This window comes from Melospiza georgiana, chromosome 6 (assembly GCF_028018845.1).
Source record: "Melospiza georgiana isolate bMelGeo1 chromosome 6, bMelGeo1.pri, whole genome shotgun sequence".
Classification (NCBI taxonomy): Eukaryota; Metazoa; Chordata; class Aves; order Passeriformes; family Passerellidae; genus Melospiza; species Melospiza georgiana.
Genome location: NC_080435.1, coordinates 53,833,940 through 53,860,916, shown reverse-complemented (window position 1 = coordinate 53,860,916; position 26,977 = coordinate 53,833,940). Strand labels below are relative to the sequence as shown.

At 39.7% G+C, this 26,977-nt stretch overlaps 1 protein-coding gene across 7 annotated transcripts in view; it reads left to right on the top strand.

Moving 5' to 3' along the window:
- CDC42BPB (CDC42 binding protein kinase beta) overlaps positions 1–26,977 on the top strand; it is a 90,975-nt gene that overhangs the window by 4,011 nt on the left and 59,987 nt on the right. For all 7 annotated transcript variants that reach the window (XM_058027369.1, XM_058027368.1, XM_058027372.1 and 4 more), the window contains exon 2: positions 24,298–24,389. In XM_058027369.1, the coding sequence (XP_057883352.1) occupies positions 24,298–24,389 (92 nt within the window). The remainder of the gene's footprint in view (positions 1–24,297; positions 24,390–26,977) is intronic.

Below are 26,977 nucleotides of genomic sequence, written 5' to 3'. Positions count from 1 at the left end.
AAACACCTTCAGAGGAGTCTCAGGAATGGGCTCTATTTGTATTCAAAATGATCTTGGTGCTGCACAGCCTCTCTTGCTTCAGCCTTTGTTTCCTCTGACCCTGTTTGATACTGCTGGCCTGCTGCAGAGGGCAAGGTGGCACGTGTCCCCAAACACTTCATGCAGTGTTGTCTCACTCCCAGACCCTGTCCTGGCTGGTTCTCTCTGTGGCAGCACCTCAAAACCCATGTCAGAGTAGTTTAGTAGTTTGTTGGTTTTGTTTGATGCAGACTCACAAAACACTTCTGTGGAATGTTTCTCCTCATTTGTTATGACCTGTCAGTTTGAATGCTGACTTACCTTCTGTGTTCCCAGCTAGAGTGGTGTTCTGCTTTTGGATGGTGGTGGTGGAGTTTTTTGTCTCTGTGTTTCTTTTTATTTTTTCGTGAGAGGAACTCTAAGGATGCTGAAGCTGTGGGGAACACAAAGAAGATGCAGATGATTAGCACAAGTAGGCCAGCTTGGTACTTGCTGCTGAGCTCTTGAAGACAGTCAGGCATAAGAGTGGAAGCTGTTGTAGTAACATCAATATATTCCCAGTGTGGACTAGAAGAGAGAAAAAATGTACACACAGAGTGCTCAAAGCAACCTCTAGCCTGGCCCTGAATTGCCACTTTTGGATATATATTTGTTCACTTGAGTCTGGACCATAGATGGAAAAAGTCATGCACAGAGCATTGACTGGGAAGGGCTGCTGTGCTGGTGCAGTGATCACAACTCTAGGTCACTGGTGGGACTGGTGCTTCAAGTTTGGATCTTCCACTTGGAGGGGCTCTGTGAGCTCTGCAAGTTGACTCCAAGGCCTAGTCTATATTCCTTTCAGTTCTGCTTAAAGAGACACCTTAACCTTTCAGATAAAAAAATACCTAATTAGGGGAGGGATAACCTTGCAGGGAGGCCTTTCTGTCAGAGCAGTGCAGAGCCTGTTCTCTTAGCCTGAGAGCAGTGGTGTTCAGAGCTGTACATGTGAGCCTGAGAAAGGTTCCATCCTGCATTAGAGCATCTTCTAAACCAGCTGCAGGGTTGACCTGCTCCTGTGGCACACAGAAAAAGCTGTACTGGAAAAAGCACTGGCTAAGGGCAGGGGCACAGTGTGTGACAAGTGTGCTGCTAGCATGGAAGGCAGAACTGTCCTCAAGTGTTTTTGAGATGACCTCAGAGCTCATGGACTTTTAGGGCTGTTTATGAGGATCTGTTGGTCTTTTGGGGTTACACCAGGAAAAACTGTCACTTGATAACATGTCATATCTCTTGACTTGAGGGCTTAAATTCCTTTACTCCTTCCCTTTGGCACTCCTCTCCTTCCCCTGCTTGCAGAAATACACATAAAAATTCAGGAAGGGGCCCCAGGCTCTGCCAGCTCATATAATGTCCTTCTCTGTGCAAGCAGAAGCTGTGCAGTGAGTGATAAGCCTGTTGGGCACGTGTGTGAAGTGACAGTGGTTGGATAATGAAGAACAAGAAAACTGAATTTCAGGTTTTGGCTAAGTCCCCTCTACGTCATCCTCTATCCACCAAAGCCTGCTATGATTCCTTATACCAGAGCCAGTGGCAGGAGGGTGTGCACTGGGGGCACTGGGGCAGGGTACAGCTGCAGGGGCCTTGCACATGTCCTGCAGAGGTGAGTGATGGTGGTGACCATGGGGCTTCTTGTGCAGTGTGGATGCAGCTGGAGCTCTGCCCTGGTGGGGCACCATAGCTTGGATCACCTTCTGTAACGAGGTCACGATGGTCATCTGGCAGAATAGTGTGAGCCTGGCTGCTGAATCCCAGTTTCCTGCACTCTCTGCTTTGATGAAACTGGTTTTGTTCTTTCCAAAGATGTATGTTTGGGCTACTTCAACATGAATTAATCCTAACTGCCAGGGTAGCTTTGACAGCATTGTAGTCAGAGCTAGTGACATGAGGGCATGTGGTTAAAATCCCACAGCTGTGTGATGCTGGACTCTTTACAGGACAACTGTTTTAATCTGTTCTTCTTAGAATGAGACAGAATCTTTTAATGACTTTTTCAGTAAAACTTCATGCTGTGAAGCACTGGGACTGGATGTTGCAGTCATGTTTTAGTAGTGGCAAAGTTACAGGGTCTGGGGGATGAGAGGCCCCCTGGCATGTGCTGGTAAAGTGACAGATGGCCTGGGTGAACATTGTCTTTTGTCCCAAAGAAGGAAGTCACTATTGCTTTTCTCCTGTGCATGAAGGTGCTAATAAATAGCACCAGTCTTTAGTTAGGGCTTGAGGAATTATGTGGTGTATTGAAGGAAGGCAGGGATCTATAGTTTGCATTTAAATTTTGTTTATCTATGAAAACTCAGAAGGGGGTAAATAAGCTACTGATAAGTTTCTCTTCATACAGGAAAATATGTGTGCAGCTAGTAGTTTCTAGATGGTACATGATAAAGTGTAAGATTGTAATGCAGATTTCATAAGCATCCATAAATCTAACTTTTTTCTGTCTTGTTTCACTTGCAAATCTAAATTATTTTCATATTGAGTTTTCGCAGATAATATTAAGATAAAATATTTTGCAAAAAAATAACACAGTTTGCATCCTTAAAACTTGCATGGTTGTCAGAGTTAAACACTGTCAGTGGAAATGTCTTGAAAGTCAGTTTAATCAACAGATCTAGTACAATGAACTTTTTTATCAAATTAAGTTGAACTAATCTATTTTTGCAAACAATTAATGTGTGGCATGGAGTCAGTTTCTTCCACACCTACTAAAATAAATTACTTTAATTGTGTGAATCAGAACTGAAAATACTTGTTTCATTGGCTGTTTTTAGCAAGTTACTTCTACTTTATGGTTGAATATTAATATTTTAGGTTTTAGGAATGTTGATCTGTAATTGAGATTAGCTGGGAATGTTAACTACAGATTCTTTAAATTTATGAAAAATTACACTTTTTCCCTTGCATGTAATTTGAGGCAATTCATGCAAGCTGTTTTAAGATGGGTGTTACAAAAAGGAAGAATTATAAAACTTAACAATTGCAAATTTGTCTGTGCCATTAACAGAATGCAGTGCCTAGGATTATGAAAAATTTTATGGGTTCATCTTTTTCATTACCAAAGTCTGAAAAAATCAGTAGGACAATGGACCACAAATAAATTGTTTAGAAAACTAGAAGGACTTGTTCAAGCTTTTTAATGTATTTTTGCTTTTGATAATACTTTAAATAGAATTGACATTTGTTTCCTAAGTCTCATAAGGTACACTTGGGAGTTCCAATGTATTCTTGATTTACCAAAGGGCTTGTATCATGCTCACTGTTATGTCCCACTGAAGTGCTAGGGGGTTTGCATTTTATTTTTTATATATATATTTTTATATATATATATATTTTAAGGGATTTAATTTAAAATATTTTCCAGGTCTGAGAATTTTTATGTACATTTGCTCTGTGGTTCAATGTGATCTGTGCATTTTTTAGCTGTCTCCTAACACTAAAAGCTTCCAGCCCATTTTTCTCATCAGCATATGCAGATTGCCAGAATGCAGGCTTTCATTTCTAAAGATCTTGTTCACTATAATGAATGTAGCTTTCTTCAGTAGGAAACTACACACTGTTTTCTTAAGCCCTGATTTTGCATAGACCTCAGTAATCATGTCTGGAGATATACTTAGAGTGCATTCAGATTAAGTGTGTGCATCCATCATTTCCAGCTGAGGCCTTAGGCATCCTCAAGTGCCTGAGATCTTAATTTCTATCATTCATGTCATCAGGGTCTTAACACTGAAACGTGTTATTACTTAACCATGGCCTAAAGCTTCAAATGTGATTAGTTCCTCTGGATACCCAACCTAAGACATCTATAAAGGAGTTTGAGCTTTAGAAATATCTTTACCAAATATTAAATCATTGAAACTGTGTGGAATTTATTAATCAGATGTGCATTAGTGAAGTCTGAGGTATAGTTCTTAATTTAAGTGCAGTGCCATTGAGGGGTAAATATGTTTAGGTGCCTTTCCCCAAAAGGCTGAGAAGAGGTTAGAAGCAGCACCAATTTCGAATATATCCCAAATTCTTTTCATAATTTATAATTGTTCTCCAACAGAAAAAACAAATTTTCCATGTTTATAAAAATAAACATGGATAATTTCTGCAGTCCTGCTTGGAATGTTTATGCCAGTTTAGTGAGATGGTCATGCTCAGAGTTTTGGGAAAGTCAATACAAAATTCTGTCTGGACTTTTATAACATAACAACTGAGTTATGTTGTTCTAATTGTCATCAAAAGATTTGGTGAAAGGTGAAGTAACAGTAAAATGACACCTGTTTTAAACTAGTTTGAGTAGGTATATGGAAGTCAGACTTAAAGAAGTGTTGCAGCAATTCTGGCAATATTGTACTTTATTTGGGACTGTGTAGTTTGTGGGATGTGGATTCATTCCTTTTATAGGAGGTATGACTTTACCCAAAGCACAGCAACCACTATAGAGCTATAGGGGTTGTATATTATGATTTCTCTGCCAGTAATGGTCCCTTAGCCTAAGAACTAAACTGTGTGCCTTTGAAATCTCTGTCCTCATCTGAGGAAGGACAAGGTTTCTTGTAGTTGCATGGTAATACTCGTGGAACATCTGGAATCTTTTCCCCACTCTTGAGGAACTCCTCTGTCCCTGGTTCCCCCCACTACTACTTACAGAGATTTGATGTGTACCTTGGGAGTGGATGGGGATTGTCTCCATTGCCTTGCACACCTTAGGATTGCTGATGTTATATAACATGGTTCCTGTGATCTATTTTGCACATCCTTCCTCAAAAGTTGGCTTCTTCATGGAGCTTTTCTGTGTGCTGCCAGCCTCACTGCTGCCCATGTGACTTGGATCATCAATACAGGGAGCTGGAGTGTTCAGAGTGCCTTTTATTTTACTGTAATTAAGGCAGAGTAGGAACAGCAGGAGGGTGACTCCAGGCATGAAGATCCTATTATATCATTTTGAAATATGTTCCCAAAGGTTTGCTTTTTAAGATGCATGTTTAGTCTTTAGATTTAGCTCTTTTTCTGATAGGATTAGTTAGGTTGTCATGTGTCACCCCCATTTCTGTGTGTCATGACTGCATGGCTGTGGTCTGTCCCTTATGAGCCCTGAGAGATGGTCACCCAGTGTGCAAGCTCTGCAGGCTTCTAGTTTTTGGACTCTGGATCCAAAGGACAAAAAGCAAATTTTTCCTATTGTTAGGAGTTTTTCCTAGAGTCAGGTGTGCTTGAGTCAGATGTTTGTACTGAAATTTTTAAATTAAGGATGTAGGTTTTTGTGTATAGTCTGTGATTGCTTTCACTATGTGAGCATGAAATGTGAATGTAATATCTGACCGCATTTTCTTTCTTTTTAGTTTGTATGCTCTTTAAGCCAAGGAGGGAATCTCATTCTGTTCTCCCTGTCAGAGCTACTTTTAGGGTTGCATCGTTGCCCTGGAATGCTCTCAAGTTACACATTTTGAAGGAAAATACATTTTTGTGATTCGGCACCATGGGAGGCTGTGAGAAGGAAAGTTTTACATGTACAAGAGGCTAAAAGTGATCTAGACCTCACAGTGGAGTAACTGGTAGATGTTGGGTTGTAAGTGCAGAGTGAAGGCTGGAGCCTGTGGTATTTAATATTTCTGCCTTTAATGGATAATAGGTATTTTTCCTAAACTCACAGCACTTCATCTGTCAGAGCAGACTGAGAAGTTGCAGGTCAGCTGTGTCACAGGGAGGAAGCACACACATTTTCCTCCCAGAGCAGCTTTAACTAGTTGTAGTAAAATGCCTTAGGTCATGTGGCATCATATCACTGCATAGAGTTAAGTTTGGCTGTGTTAACTTACTCTGGTGTGTAATTTAAGATTTCCATTACCAGTTAGTTCAGCCTTTGGTTTCCTGGACAGTTGATATTTAAGTTGGGAATAATGTCAGTACACACAGAGCTGTTTTTAAACTGTGGTTCTTCTGGCCTGGTACTCCAGATAACCTGGGACAACATAGTGTGGGGATGCCTCACTGGAGGCTGTATCAGAGCCACAGATTGTTTTTATCTTCCCCTAGCAGTATTAACTGGTTATTAAGGCAACTGAACTCTGGTTATCAGTGTGTGTTTACTACTGTGGGCCAGCAGGATTTACTGGATTGGATGTAGGGCTGTACTGGGCAGGCTTGACCCTGGCAGGCATGACCTAGTCAGGTTTACATCTGTGGCTAGAAATAATCAATCCTTGTGCATCTTGAAGTTGACCCTGATGTGAATTGTGAAGATAAAAGCCCTAACATTTTGTGAAGGAGGGAAGTGGGAGATTTTTAATTAAGAAAATTAGAAGCTATTTGGGAAGAAGCTTTTACTGCCCTTAGGAAAGGGCTTTGCAGTAATTTTCATCCGTGTTGAAGGTATGCATGTGTTTGAATGGCTCAGACCAGGAGAAGTTGCCCTGGTTTATCCTGACAGAACCAAAGCTGTATGTAGGTTATCTAGGTATAGACTTCCTGTTCTTGTGGGTAGTGTTAAACATCATAAAGATTGTGTTTAATGTTTCAGGCATGTTTTGAGGGTGGGGATAGCAGATACTACATTCCATCCTCTACCTTTTGTATATAGCATTATACTTCCCTCACACTGTGAAATTCAGCATGACAAATGCAAAGTCTTGCTATGTGCAGCTGTAAAAGTTGGGGAATGACCATCTAGACAGCAGCCTTTCAAAAAAGGGTTTGTGGATCCTGGTAAACATTAGTTGAAAAAGTCAGTGGTGCATCATTGTAGAAATGGAAGCTGCCTGTGTACAGGACTGCATCTGGAGAGTGTCGCCAGCAGGCTGAGGGAAGTGGTTGTTATTCTCTTTACACCACTCTTCCAAGGCCACTTCTCTTGTACTGTGTCTAGTTCAGGGCTTCCCAGTACAGAAGAACCACTGGGAAGCTGAAGTGAGTCTGGGAGTAAAGCACTGATGTGGCTCAGGGCCTAAAGAATGTGAAATGCAGCAAAAGCCTGGGATGCCTGGAGAAGGGAAATCTCATTGTTACCTTCCCCTGCCACACGTGTGGTTAGGGAGAAGAGAGAGGCAGGTGCTTCCTGGGTGCCCTGCCAAGAAGGACCAACAGTGGACACAGGCTATGGCAAGGAGGATTCTGACTCTTTGTGAGAGAAAAATAAAACTACTCCTCATGAGGATGGTCTTGCAATGGAAGAGTCACCCAGAAAGATGAAAGGCTCTTTATCCTGGCAACAAACCTCAGCTGGACAAGCCCTTTGTCACCTGATTGAACTTGGATGTTATCTCAGCTTTGAGTAATTTGGGTGGATTCTGATTTCCAGAAGTCCCTTCCAACCTAAGTTTACTCTGAGGTTCAGTATATTTTTTTTCGAGTTAACAAATGTATTTAACATCATGGCTGCTCTAATAGTAAATAGTTGTTCTTCATACTTCCCAGAATGAAAAGCAATAAGTGAAATAGCATCTTCTTCTTGCTGTAGATAAAGTAACTAACACAACTTGGTTTTTTGATAGTCTCAGGTGGTCACCTTGGTTGGCTGGCATTTTGCCATAGTCTGAACATAAGTATTGACAAGCTTTTAACTAAGCTTGTTAAATGAAGGGAAACTAAATTTTGTTCATGTTTTTCTTCCATGTATTTAAAGAAAGCACCAGTTTCCTTGTTCCTGGCAGTGAATTTGCCAGAACAGGTTTTAAGAACTTTGAACCTATATTTTATGTTTAGTGCTGTCTCTCAAGTGTGGTTTCCTTATGTCTAGTTAGCCTTGATAGCACTTGGATATTTTAAAGCATTCCTCTGTGGAGCTGTCAGAAGAGCCTGCCCTCCCTGCATGACTGTGAGCCTGAATCATCCTTTATGAAAAGTACAGGTTTAGTTGTTGTACTAGATATGTTCTCATATCACAAAGGATCTCTTATCTAGTAGGGCTCCTAATATGCTTATATCTGACACTACAAGGAGTCTGGCTAAGCAGTTGCTAACAACAGGGTGAAACAAATGTTCCTCATAAGAAGAAGATGTAATGGGAGGTACCAGCTGGGGTTTTTTGTTTTCTCTGTAAACTGAGAACTCATATGACTTACATGAAGTTGGACTTGCAACATGGTTTTAGTGCTGATATTCTTGATTGATGATAGTAGACTTAGCTAACCAAAATGCACAACAAATTCAGTGTTTCAAAATCATATTGGTATATGGAAGTGCTATCAGTAATGAGGATAACATTATTATATGTACAAATGGGACAAAACCTAAGAAATGAATCCTTTAGTGCTGTTTTGTACTTAAAAGATATCAAAGTGGCACTTGACTTCCCATACAATGAATTTATATCTGTGTCTTTGAGTATTTTGCTTACAGCAAAACCCTTGCAAAATAATAACATTCTTCAAAATTCCTACATTCCTAAATGCCTGGAAGTCTGGTAGATACCCTTCTCAGAGAACATACATTGTCAGCTGTGTCATGAAGGCATTCATTGAGAGCTCTATATAATGTAATGGTCCACTGCCCTTCTGGGGCAAGGGCTGTGTCTGTCTGTGTCTGAGCAGTTTATAATGTGTGTTCATTTTTCAGAAGAAACTTTTCTCACAGTGTTGTGTAGTTGTTTCAGATGCTCTGGTGTTTGCACACTCTGGAGGTACCTTGGGGGAAAAAGAAGACAGTGAAATAATGGCAGTAACTTCTTCTGTGGACTGAGTCTTGCTGCTTAAAACTACTGAGAAAACCATTCTCCTCCTCTTATGCCCAAATTTCCTCTTTCATTTAATTGTTCAGACTCATCACTTTTCATTTCTTACTCATTCTATACTCTCTTATTTAGAGAAGGCACTTTGAAGTGATGTCTTCAAAACAGCAGTGCACACTTGCACACATGGCAGCAGTGATCTTTTGTGCCACTGGCTGTAATATGTCATTGTGCACATTGGTAATGATAGCTCTTTCTTCAAGGATATGCTTGATAACTGCAGAATAAATAATCCAGACCTCACTGGAAAATGTGCTCCAGTAATTCACCTTCAGAGCTCTGTGGGTGACAGCTGGTGAAAGATAATGGATTATCTTTCTGCAAGAGGAAAGCATGGGCAAGACCTACTTCTTACATCAATCTCCTTGCCCTCATCTCTTCCTCCCCCCTCATGTCCCATATAACACTTAAGAACCTGTCCTCTCCATTTTCTGAGGGACTTGGGTGGAGATTGCTTGTTATCACTTTTGTGTTTAAAAATTTTTGAAAAAAAAATATTGGCAAGGAAATAAATTTAGCTCTGCATAACAATTCATGGAAGAGGAAATCAACACTGTCTGCTTGTAATCTTTTAACACATATCCAGAAATAGATTTTTGGAGAGTCACAGTATTTGTTTTAAAATTTATAATATTGGAATAAAAAATAAGCAGATCTGTGAATTAGAAAGGAGTGGAAAAAACATTATTTAAAGTCCAGAATATTGGTCAATATACTACAAACATTAGTCAAGCCAGATGTCTTTACCTGGTGCTTCTGGAAGTTCCTGTACTTTAAAGTAAACTTTAGGTTGAGATTTTTTTTTACTAAAATGTCTGTTAAGAAAAACTTTGAAGGAGAAATGGAATTGATGATACTCAATGAAAAACTTCTCACGTGAGATAACAAAGATTCTTATTAGACTTGGGGTTTTGAGTTGTTCAAGTATGTTCACATAAGAAAGGTGAGATTCCAAAGTGACTTCTTAAAAATGCATTCCTTAAAGAATGGCTCTTCAGAAGAGTAATTCCTTAAATTTTGATTTAATGTAATATAGTTGTAAGTGCTCTTGTTTTCTTTCCTTCCTTTAAAGTACAGCTGAATAGTCAGTCAGGAGTGAGTTTTTGCCAACAACTGCATAAGCTGCTCTGCTATTGTAAAATTTCTTTAAGCAATTAGGAACATTTCTGTTCCTGTGTAAGAGTAATGACTGGTGCAGTCTGAGCATAGTAACAGACATGGTGACAAAGTGACCCTTGCTGCTCATGCAGATAATGCAGTGCAGTAGTTTAACACATGACTGTTCCTTCTTTTTTATCATTACTGAAACTTGTTTTGAAAGATTTTATGGACCTAGGTTTTTGTTGTTTTATCTTTGTTTTTTTAATGATGCTTTTGTGGTCTTATTTTAAAATTCAAATTATAAAGTAAACAAGAGTTAAACATCAAGAAATAATTTAAAAAGTGAAATTTTGGGGCTGTTGAAGTATAAACAGTTGGACAGTTGCTGCAAGTATAGTCTTCAAGGTTTTTAACTCCTGTCCAGACAATTTGATGAAGAAAAATGCAACTTTTATAAGCAGTCATCTTTCCCCCCAGTGCTGTAGGGTATTTGTGTCCTGCAGTCCATTGCCATAGACCTGCACTGTGTGTGTACCTGCTCTTCAGAACCAGAGTGGAGCTGTATGTTAAAGCCATGAAACTACCAAGAGATTTCTGATAAATGTCATGTCCTTGTGTGATTCACAGTGGCAGTCCAAAGATGGAATAATGTATTACTGAGAACATTTTTCATGAGACTGAAAAAAAAAAGCCCTAAGTGACATATATATTGAGTATCTTATGTAAAGAAAAAAAAAATAGACATCTCTCCCAGACTTTTACATGAGAGAATTCCAAAGAAGCTTGTGGAAGAAAAGGATTACACAGCCTCAGCTCCACAATACTCATCAAAAATGAACCTTGTCTGAACTACAGTGTCAACGATGAAGAGTTTGACAGTCTTTATAAGATTGTGGTTTGGGACTGAATGTGCTTTTAAAGGGAGTTGATGCAAGTGGAAAATATTACTGAAGAGCTAAAACAATAATGAAATGGGTAAAGTACCCAAGGTTTACTTAGATGACACTGGAGACAAATTAGTAAAGGAAAATATTAAATTCTATAAGGAAAAAGAAAAAGGAATGGGGTATAACTAAAATGATGTGTAAGAAAGTAGAAGGGCAACCATTTGGCTTTTATCTGTGTAAATATTGGCTCAATGTCTGTAGTAGTTTGCAGTTGCATTGAAGTAGATTAAACCATTTTGTAGATTGACTAAAATTCCTTGGTTTTCTGTTTGTGGTCACTTCTTCTGCTTGTGGTCTCCTCAGAGGCTGAGTGCTACGTTGGAAGATTTCTGGAAAGAAGTTAATGCATCTTTACTGGTTCATGCTCTGGAAATGGGAACTTGTAAAAGCACATCTACACCAGTAGGGTTTTCCAGCTGCATCTCTGCTGGCATGCAGGTGCTCACCCTGGTGTTGCATAGGAGCTTCCAAATGTTTGGTTGTTATTTCTAAGTATGAGGAAAGAAAAAGGTTGGAAGCCAACAGAATGGAGCCTGAGGTATAGATGAAGATTTGAGATTGCCAGCCTACTACCAGCTTGTTCTGAATGTCTTAGTACTTGATTTTCTGTTTTGAAATCAACACACCTGCCTAGGTGGACTGTAAATGAGGAAGAAAAAAAAGGAATTCTCTGCTCAAATGTGTGGAAATAAATCTTAAAGCCAAAGGATCATGGATGTAGTGTTTATTAAACATAAATGGCATGTGGATAATGTTACACCTTAAGGAGGCATGTACAAAACTGAAAACTTATGTTTAAAACAACAAGCTTAAAAGCAGAATGTTTTAAGATACTGCACCTGATATAAAAACTTTCTGGGATGTTCCTCACTTGATATGCCTATCTTGAAAAGCTGAGGAACAAGACATAGAGGTGAGATGTGGTATTTGCAATTGTGAGTGCAGTGATTAAACAGGTTTTTGTTCCCTACCAGCTTTAGGAATATATAAGAAACAGGGAAGCAGCTAGAACCCAGGGATCTTGGCCTGCTGCTGATCATGTGTGCAGTAAGAGGAGGTATGATCTGGAGTGGAATTGAGGATATAAGATTCCAGGAGCCTACAAGAGGTTTGGGAATGCCTAGAAGCATGTCCATTAAACAGCAAGTCATGTGGGCTGGCAGTCTGTTGAGAGCTTTCCTAGAATCATGATCCAGAAGGCTGGATTTAAGAATTTCTGAAAGATACCATGGTGAAGATGTTAAGAAAAGATGGGCTATAAATACTAAACAAAACCAAAACTGTTCTTTGATACACAAAATACTGAGCTAAGGGGAAAGAGCTTATTCAGTTTACTGTACATAAATTACCAAAAAATTTGGATAGGAAAGCATGATAAAAATACAGAATGAGGGGGAGAGAAGAAGGAAGAACTTCATCCTGCCTGTACTAGAGAAAGCTGAATTTATAATGCTTGGAGAGTTGGAAATGTCTCTAGGAAGAGGCTTGGGGTTCTATTTTTAGTTTCTTGTTCCTTATGCTTTGCATACACATGTGATATGAAAGCTCTTTAGTCATGTTCTAATTCAGTTAAATTTTAAAAATTCACTCTTAACTGTTCCAAGATTTGCTTCCCCTAACAATGACTTTTTGATTTGAAGAAGAGTTTAAAAATTTGAACCTGTATAAACTGTCCTATGTCTAAAATTCTAGATTATCATTTATCCAGAATGTTTTGTTTCATGGATATTCACTGTGTTAAAAAACCAAACCCTGTTTTAAATGAATTTTTTAAAAATTTATTTAATAGCAGATGTAATGGTCCTGGGCAGTTTGAAACTTCAGAATAATTAGCTGATGCTAGCAAGCTAATAACTGATAGCTGGAAAATGGGCAGTATTCTAAAACAGAATTCTGCAGGCTTCTTGGTTTATTTAATTGGTAATTAAATTTTTTTTTTAAGCCATAAGCTAAAAAAAATCTGTATTGCTAATGATCTGTTATCATACAGTTTGACTCCATTTTTTGAAAGCTCCTTCTAAGGCCAGGGGTAGGATTTTTTCAACTTTCCAGATCCTCCCCACGCTTAGTTAAAATTAAGACTTTTCTTATCCATTTAAATTTTTAACTGTGTTACGTGGAAAGCCTGGGAATATATATAGACAAATTTTAAAATATGCTGAGGCAGTGTCAGACATTAAGGAATAGTTGCACAGTGAAATTAGAAGCATGTTACCTTATCTGTGATGTTTTTATCACGCATTGGAAGGCTGAGAGATGTGTTTCTCTTTCCTTTTGACTTTCTTTCCATCCTGAGCAAGTAATTTGTCAAGAAACATCCTGATGTGCCCTCTGGAGATGTGCTTACCTTCTGAGTACCCCAAACCCCAGTGATTTTTCACAGCTGCAGGCACCTGGCCATGCTCCTGATGCCCTGCTTGCCCTGAGTTTTGTGGGTAGTGACCTTTGGCACTTGAAGTCAGTGCAAATATAACAGTGCTGCTGTGAAAATAGTGCTGCTGTAAGTGGCCTTCTTGCTTGTTGCCAGCTGGTGGTATTGGAATAAGTAGTGCAGGACAGAATAGCTTTGGCTATACATTCCTGGTCTAGAGGGGGAAGTGACCAAGAGTTATAAATCCTGAGAGTATTTATAATAATAAAGAAGCCACTCTGAGCTGTCTAGTATAATATGTAGCAAATCCTAGCATGGGACTTGTTAGTGTTCTCTGCAGATTTAAAGACAGTTCTTCTCCTCTGTGCTTCTGAGTAGCTTGAGCTACTCCAGAGATTCTTGTGCCTGGTTACAGTAATTGCTTGTCGCATGTCTTTGTGGCCTTTTCCTACGGCAAAGATCTGACTTTCAGTGACCTTTTAATTAGATCTCAAGCTCCAGGCGAGTTTTGAAACAGGGTGAGTAATGTCTGAGAAAATGTCCTCCTGCCCGCTGCCATTTAGAAGGAAGTGAAGAGAAAGATGTGCCACACCTGTTCTTAAAGTAGCTGTTGCTACCTGAACTCTTAAAATTGAAAAACAGCTCAGGGTAAAACAAAGTCAGGTGCAGTTCTGTAGCACTGTAAGCTCACCTAATTGTCCCATCTCCTTAGCCTTGCAGTTCCTAGTTGATGGTGTTGATCTGGTTGGGAACTGAAGTGTCAGGCAAGAGGTAATTGTCATTTGGCTGTGCTTCCTTATCCAGCTTTCCGTGGGGCTCTCTGTGAGCAGCAGGGCAGTGCAGCTCTGCCACAGCTGGACATGGTGTGGGCGGCTCATCACAGCCCGGGCCCTGAGGACAGCAGCTTCACAAGAAACGCTCCACTCCGTCACCCTCCGTGCTTCTGCTGGCACAGCAGCCTCTCCCGACCCTTGATGATTCAATTTCCTTAACCACAGGGTGATAGATGTGTCCTGGTAGCTTGGGTTCCTGCTGGTTTAGTGAGCAGAATCAGGTCAGTGAGGTGAGGCCAGCTGGGTTTGTTGGAGCTGATGGGAGAGAGCAGATCCATGGAACTGCTGCTCTGGTCACAGCACATCCACTAAGTTGAACTGCTTGTGTCATTGAACTGCTTTATTCTTTACTCTAAATTTATAAGCAGAGAAAAGGGATGCATCATAAGGTGAATTTCACTCCTGTTACTGTAAGTGCGTTTGTGTAGGGTGCTTTGGCAAGAAGAATTTACTGGAAACCTCTAAGCTCTATAAATAAAGGAGGTGGCATGTGGTAAATATAACAACAGTGTAAAGTGTAAATTGTTTTATTACATAATGCACATATTGTGTTTATAGTAACTTGAGAGGAAAATTTTGTATATATCTGGAGAAAAAAACCCCATGCATTTACACTAAGTGATTGGTAAAACAGCTATACTGCTTTCCTGTTAAGTTTTACTTCTCAATAAAGCATGCAGTCAGAACTCTCCTCATACATTGATGATGTAAGTGGTGGCTTAATTAATGTAAGTGTATGTATGCTTATATCAGCACAATGTGGTCATCAGATTGGAATTGTTTTATTTCTTAGGATGTGCAAGAGGTGCTGGGTCTGATGCAATGTAGTTTCATCCTATGTTATTGAAATTTGGGTGAGCTCAAATTTGAGATTTTCTTAATCTCTTCTTTGAAACCTTCTGAAAAATACATTTTTTTCTGAGCAGTTGTAATTCTCAGGCGATTCTACAAAAAATTTCTAACTATGCTGTTGAGATTGTTCATCATGCAGTAAAATAAGTGGATTTTAGCAATATTTACAGTGTTGTTATGGAATAAAAAGAAATGGAATCATTGAAATTTTACTGTTTGGAACTAGTGATTCATGTAAACCCCCTGAAACAACTTTTCCATTACTGATGTGCTTCACTATCTGATTGCCATTTGCTGTGGCTTAAATGGCCTCTCCAACACCTGCAAAATCTGGCCCTGAACTACAGAAAAACTGAGGCACAAATAAAGCTAAATTAAACAGCTACTGCATTCTGTGGTATTTCTTACAAAGTTTACCATGTGTTTTGAGGAGCCTGTCCTAATGTGGTGCAGGCTGTGGTACAGCCACTTCCATGGTTGCTGTGTTCCACACCACATTCAGCTCAGCTCTGAAAGCCATTGTGCCCTTCTGCAGCCTCACCCTGCTCCCTGCCCTGGGCTGGGGCTCCAGGTCACAGCTCTGTGGGAGTCCCATTGGGTGAACGGTGTGCTGGGAGGGGGTGGAATGGGATAAACAAACTAGCCTTTGCCTGGAAAAGTTCCTTGTCTGACAGCACATGAAGGCTGATGGATCCAAACAATGGGCTGGAGCATGGTGAGAAGGAGCAAGGAGGAGCTCCTTCAGGAGTAGAATGAATTTCCTGGATTGAAGTCGTCATGTAACTCCTTATTCAGTTGTCTCAAATGTCTGGGATGTCAGACAGTCCCAAGGAAAATCTGTATGTGGCTTGATGTACATATGTCTTCCATGCTGGGTACTATCATCTTGAGGAAGATAAAAGGACTGAAGACAAACCTTATGAAGGCATTGGATATCGACACTTATAAAAGCAGAAAAGTTCCTTTATTGTGGAAAAGTAATCTTTTCTTTGCAGATTTTTAGCAAGACTTAAGAGGAAGGAAAGTACCATCTTTGAAAACCTTGCAAAATTTGAGTAGAAGCAAGATCCATTTGTTTTGGTCTCTGCAGAAAATGCCAGCTTGCAGATATTGTTGGACTTCTGCTCAGTATTTTAGTCTGTGATGGTTCTAAGGCTGAAGAAGCTGATGGACCACCAGAGAACCCATGGCTGGTATGTAGTCTGATGAAAGAGCTGGGCATCTTAGGGAAAACCTTAGGAAAAGGTTAGAGAAGCATGGCTTTTCCTCTCCCAAACAAATGTGACAAGTTGGAAAGAGTATGAAAAACTGGACTACCAAGTGCAGTCAGGAGCACTGTTTCTCTAAAGGCTTTCTTCATTCTCCCATGAGAGTCAGGCTAGAATTTATTCTCAAATTGCTGGGTGTTTGCTGAAATGCCTTTATGAGTACTTATAAAGGTGCAGTTCTTCTTGTCTAGTCTTTCTTCCTGCTTAAAAAAGTGTATGTCCTGACAGTGGTATCCTGAAATATTACATTTTGTGAAGCTTCACCGGGTTTGTGTGCACAGTAATTCACTTTTGGCTTTCACAAAGTCATTGCTGCTTACAATCATATTCTTCTTCAGCCTTAGTACCAACAGTTTCATCTTTCAAGATTAACTTCATAAAAAAATAAGACAAGCCCTGCTTGAATTTGTTCTAGAGACCAAGGAGTAATTCCCTAAATGCAGATCATTCTGTGACAGTACCATGAACAAAATGAGAAATTGAGCAGTGAGCTTCACCTCTGATATTGATGCAAGCATCCTCTCCTTGTTCTTGCATCCCTTGTAGTACTAGCACACACCATGGTCTGATTGGCATGTGGTTTTTATTTTACCTATTATTTTTCCTTTGGCAAAGAAAGGTCTTGCATATATGTGAGTACAGCAGATAGTCATTTGGTGTGTTTCTTTGGATGTGTGAGCCAACCCTTACTTCCTCTCACCTGCTAGAACTCTGTTTCTGTTTAGTTCTCAAAGACACACAGTGGCCTTGGCAGGAGTTAAATTGTTTTGTCACTTGGACTACTGGAAACCATCTGTGTGTTCCTCAGTGCCTGACTGTACAAACCTTGAGTATCATCCTTTCATTGTAAGCACAGAAAGCAGTGAATGGGCTGGGCAGGCAGATAGCCAGCTATTAAGTGTTTGTGGTAACATTCATCACTGAGCTGGCATATTGCTGCTGATTGAGTCCTTGTGTGGCACTTGCTTTTGGGGCTTGCCACACAAAAAGAATAACAGTGAACACAGATGATGTTTCGAGGTAAATGCCATGCTCTTCTGCTGGCAAATTTAGCAACACTAATAGGATCAACATCAGAACTACTACTTGATATTTTTCTTGAAAGCATTTCCCAATGCCATTAGCCTTTAGCTTGGTGATAAATTTTTCATGCAGTTATCACAGAATAGTGTACAAATGCCAAATGCCAGAATCAGTTCTTCTATACCTGATAAAGCTGGTTATGGAGCAAGATGCAGAAGCTACAAACACTCGGTTTATGCCTAAAATTAATGTTTTTATCCTTTTAAACTTTTGAGGGGTTTTGCATGTAATTATTGAATCCAAATGTTACCAAATTCATAGTTCTGTTAGTGTCAGCAGTATCTGATTGAAGGTGCTCAGATGCTCTTTTATGTTTGTCAAAAAACTTTCATAAAATGAATCAAAATCCATAACTGGCTGCAAATGGATACCTCTGTGCAACAGTTCTTCAGAAAGCTTGAAGGCTTTTTAAGCATTTATATACCAAAAAAAGACTAACAGTTTGACATTTAACTTTATAATTGGTTTCCATCTTCTGTCTTGAAAAACCAAGAATACCCAGACATTCTTGCTATTGTGTTCATGTATGTGTTTCTACTGGCATTTTAGTAAATTTTAGTAAATGCCAGTGATACTGTTATAAGAGAACAGTGCCAGCCACTGTAAGACTGGCTGGCCTTGTTGAGGGAATGAAGAGGATTTTGACAGTGTGTGGAGCAGTGTTGTAGCAACAGGCTGTTCTGCAAGGTCTGCAGGCCCTGTAAGAGGTATCCAGGTTGTGCTTCTCTGGTTTTAAAGCCAGTGGAGTTTGTGTCATTGTGATAACCAAGAGTCTTGCACTGCATTGGTCCAGTGGATGTTGATGGGCGATGAAGGATTGGAACATTGGGCAAGAGGCAGAGTAACTGAAATGTGTGTATGTACTTTGTAAAAACAGGAGGGAGGGCATGGCAGAAGCCACAGGCCCAGCAGCAAATGTGTCAGAGAACACAGAATGTGTCACCTTGACATGTAAACAGCAGAACTTTGGTGAAATTTGTCTTCCTGTAAATTTGTATTTATCAACTTCACTGGGCTCAGTGGAATAACCACCTGCCCTTCCCACAGTATGAGCTTCTCTTTTCTGCTGCACACTTCCTTTATTCCCTCTTCTGTGCAGCATTGTCCCACTGTCCCTGCATGGCTGTGGCCAGTGAGGAATGTCTGCCTTGCACCTGGGTGTGTGCTGGCTGCCAGCTGAGCAGGTGACTGCATTATTCCTGCTGCTGCCTTTCCCTTGGCAGAAGTGATACCATGGGTGTCTCCTATTCGCTGCCATTTTTTAAATAAAACTTGTAGCAACTTTGTGTCTTTGGACAACTTCAGAGAAATTTGGTAAAGGGGGTATGAAGGGACTTTATTGGGATCAAAAGGTACTGGGAGAGAGGAATGGCTTCAGAATGCCCAACAGTGTGATCACTCATACCTTATTTCCTTAGGAAACCAGACTGAAAAAAAGCATTCACAGAGGTAGACAGTAAGAGGAAACAGGTCAGCACAGGAAAAGAGAAGCAAGGATCTATATTTGGAAAAATTAAAACTGGAGTCAGCATAGAATGGAAGAATAAAAAAAATTTGCATTTCTAAAATGCAGGGGAAATTTCACAATCTGATACAAGAGGATTGTACTTCTTTAAAACTCAAGTGTGGGTTGTAACAGGTATTTATCACCTTAGTAAGCAGGTTGAGGCTATCTGGGTGTGGGTATCTCCCAAGACATGTGTACAAGCACTGACTTGTTAAACCTGCCAGCCTGCTGTTTTAGTAGCAATATCATAGGAGTGCTGTTTCTTTGAAAAGGGTGCACAAAGGGCACACAAGTTACTTGATTTCTAGAATGTAAGTTGAGGGATGGCTGAGGGAAATGGTGAAATTTGCTGCTCTTTTATGTTCTTCCTCCAAAGAAAACATCTTAAAATACTGGATCTGCCTGGTAGGAGTGTGGCTCCACTGACAGTTATCTGCGTCATTTTGTTTTTCCCCGACCTTAATATTTTGCAATTCACATAGTTTCCTACCACAATGTTTTGTAGAGGGAATGAGGAGATAAAGGGAGCATGGTGGCAGATGAACTTGTGTCTGACCAGACAGTTTGGACATACCTTCAGGGTAGATCCACCTGAATGTTGTTATCATGTTATATAACGACTTAAACCCCAAATCACTTACAACATCAACTGTGAAACTGTCTGGTGTAGGCAGTCTGTTATATAAATAGGTTGTCCACAGAGCCCATGGAGTCTCCATCCTTGGAAGTTTTTGAAACCTGACCAGGCAGAACCATGAGTAACCTGGTCTGAAATCAGTCTTGACTGTGATTTGGGCAGGATATTGGATTAGAGACCAGCTAGTCCCTTTCAACATGAATTGTGAGTCCCTATTATTTTCTTTCCATGGTCACATTTGTTTAAAACTTGGAGCTGCCAGTGATACAAAACATCAGGTGTTCTTGAACATTTGGCAGCTTCAGCTAAGTGATTTTTGTGAATTTCTGGAAATTTGTACTGGCCAACAAAATTTGGATGAGTCCTCAAATAATAATCCTGGAGTAACTCCACCACTGAAGCAGCAGGGATCATAATCCATTGGGTTGTCTTTTGCCCATTGCAGTGTAAGGATGTTAGTTTTTGTGATTCCAGATGGTAAATTATTGACATAAATCCAGTGATCCAGAGTATGAACAGAAAGCAGAAATTCAAAACATACCTTGACACTTCTCATTTTTAACCACATTGCAGGTGGGAAGAGTTGACCTGTTATTTTTTGAGGGTGATGTTGACAATACTGGCATCCTTCCCTGACCTGCTTGCAGAAATGAGAGGAAATGTGACATATGAGGCCAGCATGCACCCATTCCTGGGTTAGCAGTGCAGAGAGCCCAGTCTGCTGTGTCAGATCATCTCTGCTGGCATTTCCTGCAGCTTTCAGTCATTCTGAAACTGCCTCCAAGTATTTTCTATTAGGTGGCATAATACACTCTGACTGCAGTGTAGATGCACCAGCTCTCAAACCTATATCACAAACCTATTTACCTGTGAGTAAAACATTTAAATTATGTTTTCAACTTATTAACATTTATATTTTCTTTTTGTGTAAACAAAACATCCATCTATCAGTTGAAGAGGAGAATATGATCAGAATAGAATTGGTGTGTGGAGAATTACGTCTTTCACATGTACCCTGGTTTTCAATGAGGAAATAAATGCTGGCATTTCACTTCTCATTATGAATCAAAACATCAACTGTTACTGTTTTGTATTATTTTCTTCAGAGCATACATTACTTGGCTTCTGAAAATTGGTTGTTTGGGTTTGGTTTTTTTCCTTGCCTGGTGTTACAGAAAACACCCTTCTTCCAAACAACATCAAGTACAATAATGCAGAATCAGCTTGAGAGAAAAGGCAATGGTGCATACAAAGATACTGCTCATGGAATTTCTATCCCAAATTCTTATTACATCCTCACAGTCATGAGTAAACAAACTCTTGCAATTACTTGCAGCTAATGTTACCCTGACAACAGTGTGTATATATAACAAAATTCAGTAATCACTGCCAACAAAACCCCCAGTACAGCTAATGCTTCTGTTTGCCAGGATGAAATATTTTCATTAAGGATTAAATCAACTCCAGATCATAAGTTCTGCCTTCAGTATTAGGATCAAAAGTAATTATTCATTCCAGTATATGGAGATAAGTTTGGTTTGAGTTCCCTGTTTATCAAATAGTGGTATGTAAAGGGAGAAGCTGTATCTCTCTTTACCAGTTAGGTAGTGATAAATCACTTGGCATTGTTCTGGCAAGCACAGTCTGCCTCTGATGCTTTTTGGTGCAAGTTTCTCCTCACTCAGTTTTGCCAGTTCTGTGCATGCTACTGATCAGCATATTTACAGTTGAGGAACAGCAGCCTCCTTTAACAACTGCAGGAATGCAAACTGGAAATATTTCTTTTATTTAACTTACTAAGAGATAGAAACTGTGGAATCCAGTACTTAAATGCAGCAGTTCACATCCTAGTGTAAACAGGGTTCTACTTCAAATGCCAATAAAGGATATATCAGTTTAAATAAATTACTGGTCTGTTGCCTCCTGAGCTCTGATCTGTTCTGTAACTGCTGTTGTAGTCTCTGTGATCATTTGATTCTCTTGACACCCAGTTTTAGTTTCAAGTTAAATTTACTTTTAAGGAATCTTAGATTCTTGACAAAGACTCAGAATTTTTCCAGTTCAGGGGAAGTCCTGCCAAGTTTAAAATTTTTCTGTACATTCAAATGTTCGTGTTTAGTGCTTTCTAAGACAGAGACCACTGAAGCTGCAGTATTTCTGAACACCAGCACCTACTAAATACTAAAAGCAAACATTAGTTAAGTGCACTAATGGTTTGTAAAAACAGTAGCTTCCTTCTAGGAGTGAATATTTATTTTAATTTACATATGTTAAACCAGTGATTTTATTAACCAGTGCTTCAGTTGACCAGTTGAGTTGAAAAAAGGAGGACCAACCTAGGACTCTTGTAGGACTCATTTTATCAAAAATGTTGGTCAAGAAAATATGGGCTGCTCATCCTTCCTTCTTCAAGAATACAATTTCTAGAAAGATGGCAATAATGCCCTTCCCTATTTCTTCTGTTTACTGAAACTTAAGTATATGCTCTGCTCAATACGTATTTATTAATATTAAAATACAAAACGAATCAAACTAACTTGCTCTTAAACAACTTTACACATTTCTAAACTGAATTCCAGTTTTAGTGGTGTGAAGTTTGATGCACTTCCAAGTGAGTGCACTTCCAAATTTCCAAGAAATTTGTACATGAAATAATAAAATATTTTGTCACCAGTCAGCAGAAATGTAAGATATAAGGGTTGGGGGGTTTTTTTGAGTGTAAGGACAGCTTGAACTTACTAGGTTTGTGTCTCCTGGCTTTGAAAGTTGCTTGTGATCAATTTACAGCAGTGGAGCTTTTAATACTTAAAGCAATTATTTTATTGCCCAGAGAAGTTGTGGATGCTCCATCCCTGGAAGTGTTCAAGGCCAGGTTGGATGGGACTCTGAACAACCTGGTCTTGTGGAAGGTGCTTGCCCATGGCAGAGGGATTTGGAACTAGATGATCTTAAAGGTCCCTTTCAACCCAAACCATTCTGTGATTCTCTAGTTTTGATATTCTGTTTACTTAGTAGAACTATTGCTAAAATTTGCTATTTATTTAAAGCAAAAATTATTATTGGGCTAGTGTCCTCTAGAAATAAATACTAGATTTCATTTCCCCTTGAATTTTAGTTACAGAAGCTGTTGTTCTGCAAAGTTAGTTCAATGACCAGCATTCTGTAGTAGCAAACCCTTAATAGGGGAACTTGCATGTTTGTTTCTTGTCTGCAGTTGTGTTTCCTCCATCTGTGCTCATTTGATGGGAAGGAGGTGGGAGAACCTTGCAAAACAGTTGATAATACCAGTGCTGACAGCTGTGTGCTGTGCTTGTACAGGTGTCTGACTGACTGGTACAGATCTCTAACTGGTTTGAGGTGGTGGTGCTGGGGAGCTTCAGTGGAAATTATTTTGGGTTTCAGGTCATAGCCTCAGTGACCTTGTGGTGAGGAAAGTGTGATTGGCATTTCTGCCCAGCTGAAATAGGGAGTAGCAGAAAATCTAGCAGTGTCTCATTCTTTAAATTTCATACTTTTATATGAAAGAAACTCTCAGTGAAAGGGGTATTACTTCTGGAGGAAGCCTTTTCAGTAACACCCTCCTGAATACAAAGCAGCAGCATGACTGTTCTTCAGCACAGCTGTTTCTTCATTATTTTAGCAGTTAATGGTTTTTTGCTGAGAGGTTTTCAGGCATTCTTGGTTAGACTTCATAATGAAATTTTCAGTTTCCAGTTCAGACTCCTGTACCTCTGTGTGGCTGTAAGGTTTGATTTCTTTGTGTTAGCATTTGAAATACACCGTTAAGGTAGTGACCCCTCTTGCAGGAATTCTGTTTGGCTTAAAACTTATTAGCTTAATCATAATGTAAGGTGAGGAAAAACAGGAGTCTGGGCTGAATTACAAGTAGTAGTTCTGTGATGTTTTATTCAGTTGCAGATAGGAAAAAATACACGTATTGGAAAACTTTGGTCTTTTTAGTCTAACAGTGTTTGTGATGAGGTGGAGAGCAGCAAGCTTTGTGTGCTTAGTTTGAAGAGTGAACTGCTGCTGTGCTTGTGCAAACTCATCCTTGTGCAGTTTGCTTGCACTTAACACCACTGGTTTTCATTATTGATCTGGTCTTCAGAGTAGTGACTTGTTACAACATTCTACCTAAACAGTGATCCACAGCATGTCACTACTCTGAAGACCAGATCAATAATGAAATAAATGAAGTATTCTGAATGGGATCTGGAGAGGAGAAAACTGATGGATCTACAGGTATAGTGGAATTTATCCACCAAATATTTTGAGAAATGTGGGACCACCAGAACAAAATAAGTGTAAGTTAGTTAATCACTGGACATCTTTTTAGACTGCAGCCCTTCACTGCTTGTCTAATTGAGATCTGGTGAATGTTGCTTAGCAGAAAAGACAGTTCAAAGTAAAAACCTTAAATTAGCCACAGATCTTGTGGGAAATGGTTTTTCTGCTGTTGAGTGGAGACAGCTATCTCTTGAGATTGGGTTGTTAAAGCCTTAGATGGTACTAGCTGAAATAAAAAGTAAAGCTGCACTCCACTTAGAAGAGAATTAATCTAGTGCCTGCAGGGTAGGACAGATTGTCCATAGGGTTTAGCAGTAATGAATGAGCTCTCTCTTTCACGTGATCCTTCACTGATTCACAAAACCCTAAAGAAAGGGAGGGAAATCCTTCTGAAAGACCACTTTGCTCTATATTCTTACTAGCAGCAAGGCAGAAGCATTCATGCAATCTAAAAAAAAATCTAAAAAAATTTAAATTGTTAATTAAATAGTGTAATTCGCTTTTTTTCCCCCTCTGTAGTTTTAATAAATCTGAAAAACTGCTAATGCTCTGGGTGTGCAATGAATACTTTTGACCTCCAGTTTATGAGTTGGCTTGCGATGTTTCTCTTTGTAATTGACTTTTCTTTTTTCTTTTTTGTTAAACAGCAAAACCATTTACAAAGTTGGTAAAAGAAATGCAACTCCATCGAGATGACTTTGAAATTATAAAAGTGATCGGAAGAGGTGCATTTGGAGAGGTAAGAGATTTTAACTTTCAGTTGTAATAATAAAACTTTCATCGTTTGTGCATCTGATTTCTTGTTACAGTTGACCTTAGGACAAAAGATTCACACAGATGTGCTAAAATACTCCCAAATGTGGGATATAGCTGGGTACCTAATGCAAGGTCCCTTTGAAGCAGGTTATTCAGTGTCCAGGTGTGCCATTTCTGTGACTGGCTTTCTGACTTCACTGTAGCCAAGCAAGTGTCTCTTGGATGACTGAATGAGCAGGATGGTCCCACCTGGCAGCTGCACAGCTGAATTTGGGATCCCTTCTCCACTTGCCATATGTAGTGATCACTGCTGCTCTAATTTAACACAGAGCTGGGCTGCTGCTATGGTAGGAGCGTGGAGGCTGCTCCACCCATCTGCCTGTCTCTGTAGCAATCTGGTAATGCAGAAAGACACATTTGGCTGCCTCAAAGGCTGTTCCCTGTCATCTTTGAAGATCAAAGGCTGCTGGATCTGTTTTTTGGACAGCAAGTTGAATCATGCTGGGATGATAGGAACGCCTTGTGTTTTGAGGACTCGCCAGTCCCAGGACCCTGGACTGAAGCTTAACTTCTTAATATATTTGATGAAAGTCTCATCAATCACAGAAGCCTGGTAGGGCTTGCCACTGGCAAAAGCCTTCACAGACAGCAGGCATAGGATACCCAAGGCTTTGGGAGGACCTCAAAGACAACCTTTTCAGCATTTAAGAACTGGTAACTAAAGTCATAGCTGTCAGTAAAAAAGGTGATTAACTAGAGAATTTCTAGAAGTAAAAATCCCTTCTATTTCTTTCAGAAAACCTTTTTGAAGTAGTGCCACACAAAAGTGAAATGCAGAGACTGCCATTAGTGGCTGATTTCAGCCCATGAGCACTCAGCTGCACCTTCTGCTGCCAGTGGCTAAGGACAAGCTTCCTGATCCCTATGTCCTGTTGTCTCCACAGAGAGCAGGATTCTGCCATGCCAGGAATTCCTTCCAAGCCTGGTGTGTTCTGGACACCTCAAACTCTTTCATATAGGGTTTGAATGTGGGACAGGGTAGCAGAGGGCAACCAGAAACTCAGCTAGAGAAACACCAGGATCCTGCTTGACCTGGGTTCAGAAAACAACAAGGTTTCTGTGTGAATATGCACTTGGTAGTGGGTGTAGTAATGACTTTATATCCACATAATTTTAAGCTACTTCAGAAACTGCTTTTGAGAAAAGTGGACACCTAAGACAGAAAATAACGTTTCAAGAATATCTCTTCATGTGTACTATCATTTAATGATGCAGTAACATGTGGTTTACATGTAATCATCATGAACACAGCTGCTGAAGGAAGTGGAGCATTTTAATAAAATGTCCAGATTAGCAATAATGTCTTGCCCTGTCAGACAAAAGTTCACTTTCTAGTGGATGTTGAACTTGATGAGTGCAATATTTATTACAAAAAAGGAAGTGTTATCTGAAAGTAATGGAACTACTGCATGAAAATCACTTATTTCATTTGAGTGATTCACTTTAGTATTATTTGAACACAAATTTTAGAAGGGAAAAAAGTTACGGTAAAAAGTTTGTCAGGAAAAAGCAATAATAGGAAAAATATTGGTTAGTCTAAGGGAGGACTGAGAGCTACAAACTTAGTCCAGAAAAGAAGTCTAGGGAGGGAGGTTTATAAGTAGATAAAAGGCCTAAAGAATCAGGACAGTAGTGGGCACCTGTCTGTCTCTCTGTTAGGGTTTTGGTTCAAAGCAGTGGCACAGTTTTGAATGCCCCCACCTACTGCATGAGAATTTTACTCTCCATGAGCTGGGTTTCTTCTGGAGGAAACTAACCAGAACCTCCATTCCAGGTGTGCACCAAATGGCCTTTTGGATCCAAGGAGTGCATAAGAATCAATCACTGGGTTTGACTTTCCTAAGAGCTTCAAAGCATGTTTGGTGCAGGAAATCAGGGTAGATACAGTCAGAAACAAAATTCCTGAGCTGCATACAGTATAGATGGGAAGGCTCAGCACAGGATGCTTTGATGTTGTTCTGCTCTTGCTGTGCCAAATGACTTGCTGTAGTGGCTGTGACCACTGATATCTAAAGAATTTTAGATTAGCATTTTGGCAGTTTGTCTTTTGGCAGGATTAGAAAAGGTTTCTGGATCTTTTCAGAACTAGACTTGTGATTGCTTTGGCTATCAAGAATGGGAACCCTTTATAGTGACTTGCAGATGGAGTCAGTGTTGGGAATGCCTTCCCACAGTACAATATTCAAGGAGGGCTTGTTCTCCATAGTGCTTGTTCTGTTCTTTTTCAAAATATGCTCTTCTCTACTTGAAGAGTTGACCAGCTGGAAATCTCAGTACAACAGCAGATGAAGTATTTATATGCATTTCAAGAGACTTGAATTTATATTTGCTGAGATGACCTTTCTTAGCTTTGGATCAAAGTCTTAAGGTGCATGAAAGATACAAATGCTGAGTGGAAACTTGTATTAATAGTGTTTGGAGTGCCAGAATCAACAATGTGTTTCATACTCTTACATTTGGAAAAGTATGGAACTTTACAAAAGCAATCCACACATCCCATCCCCCCCAGGG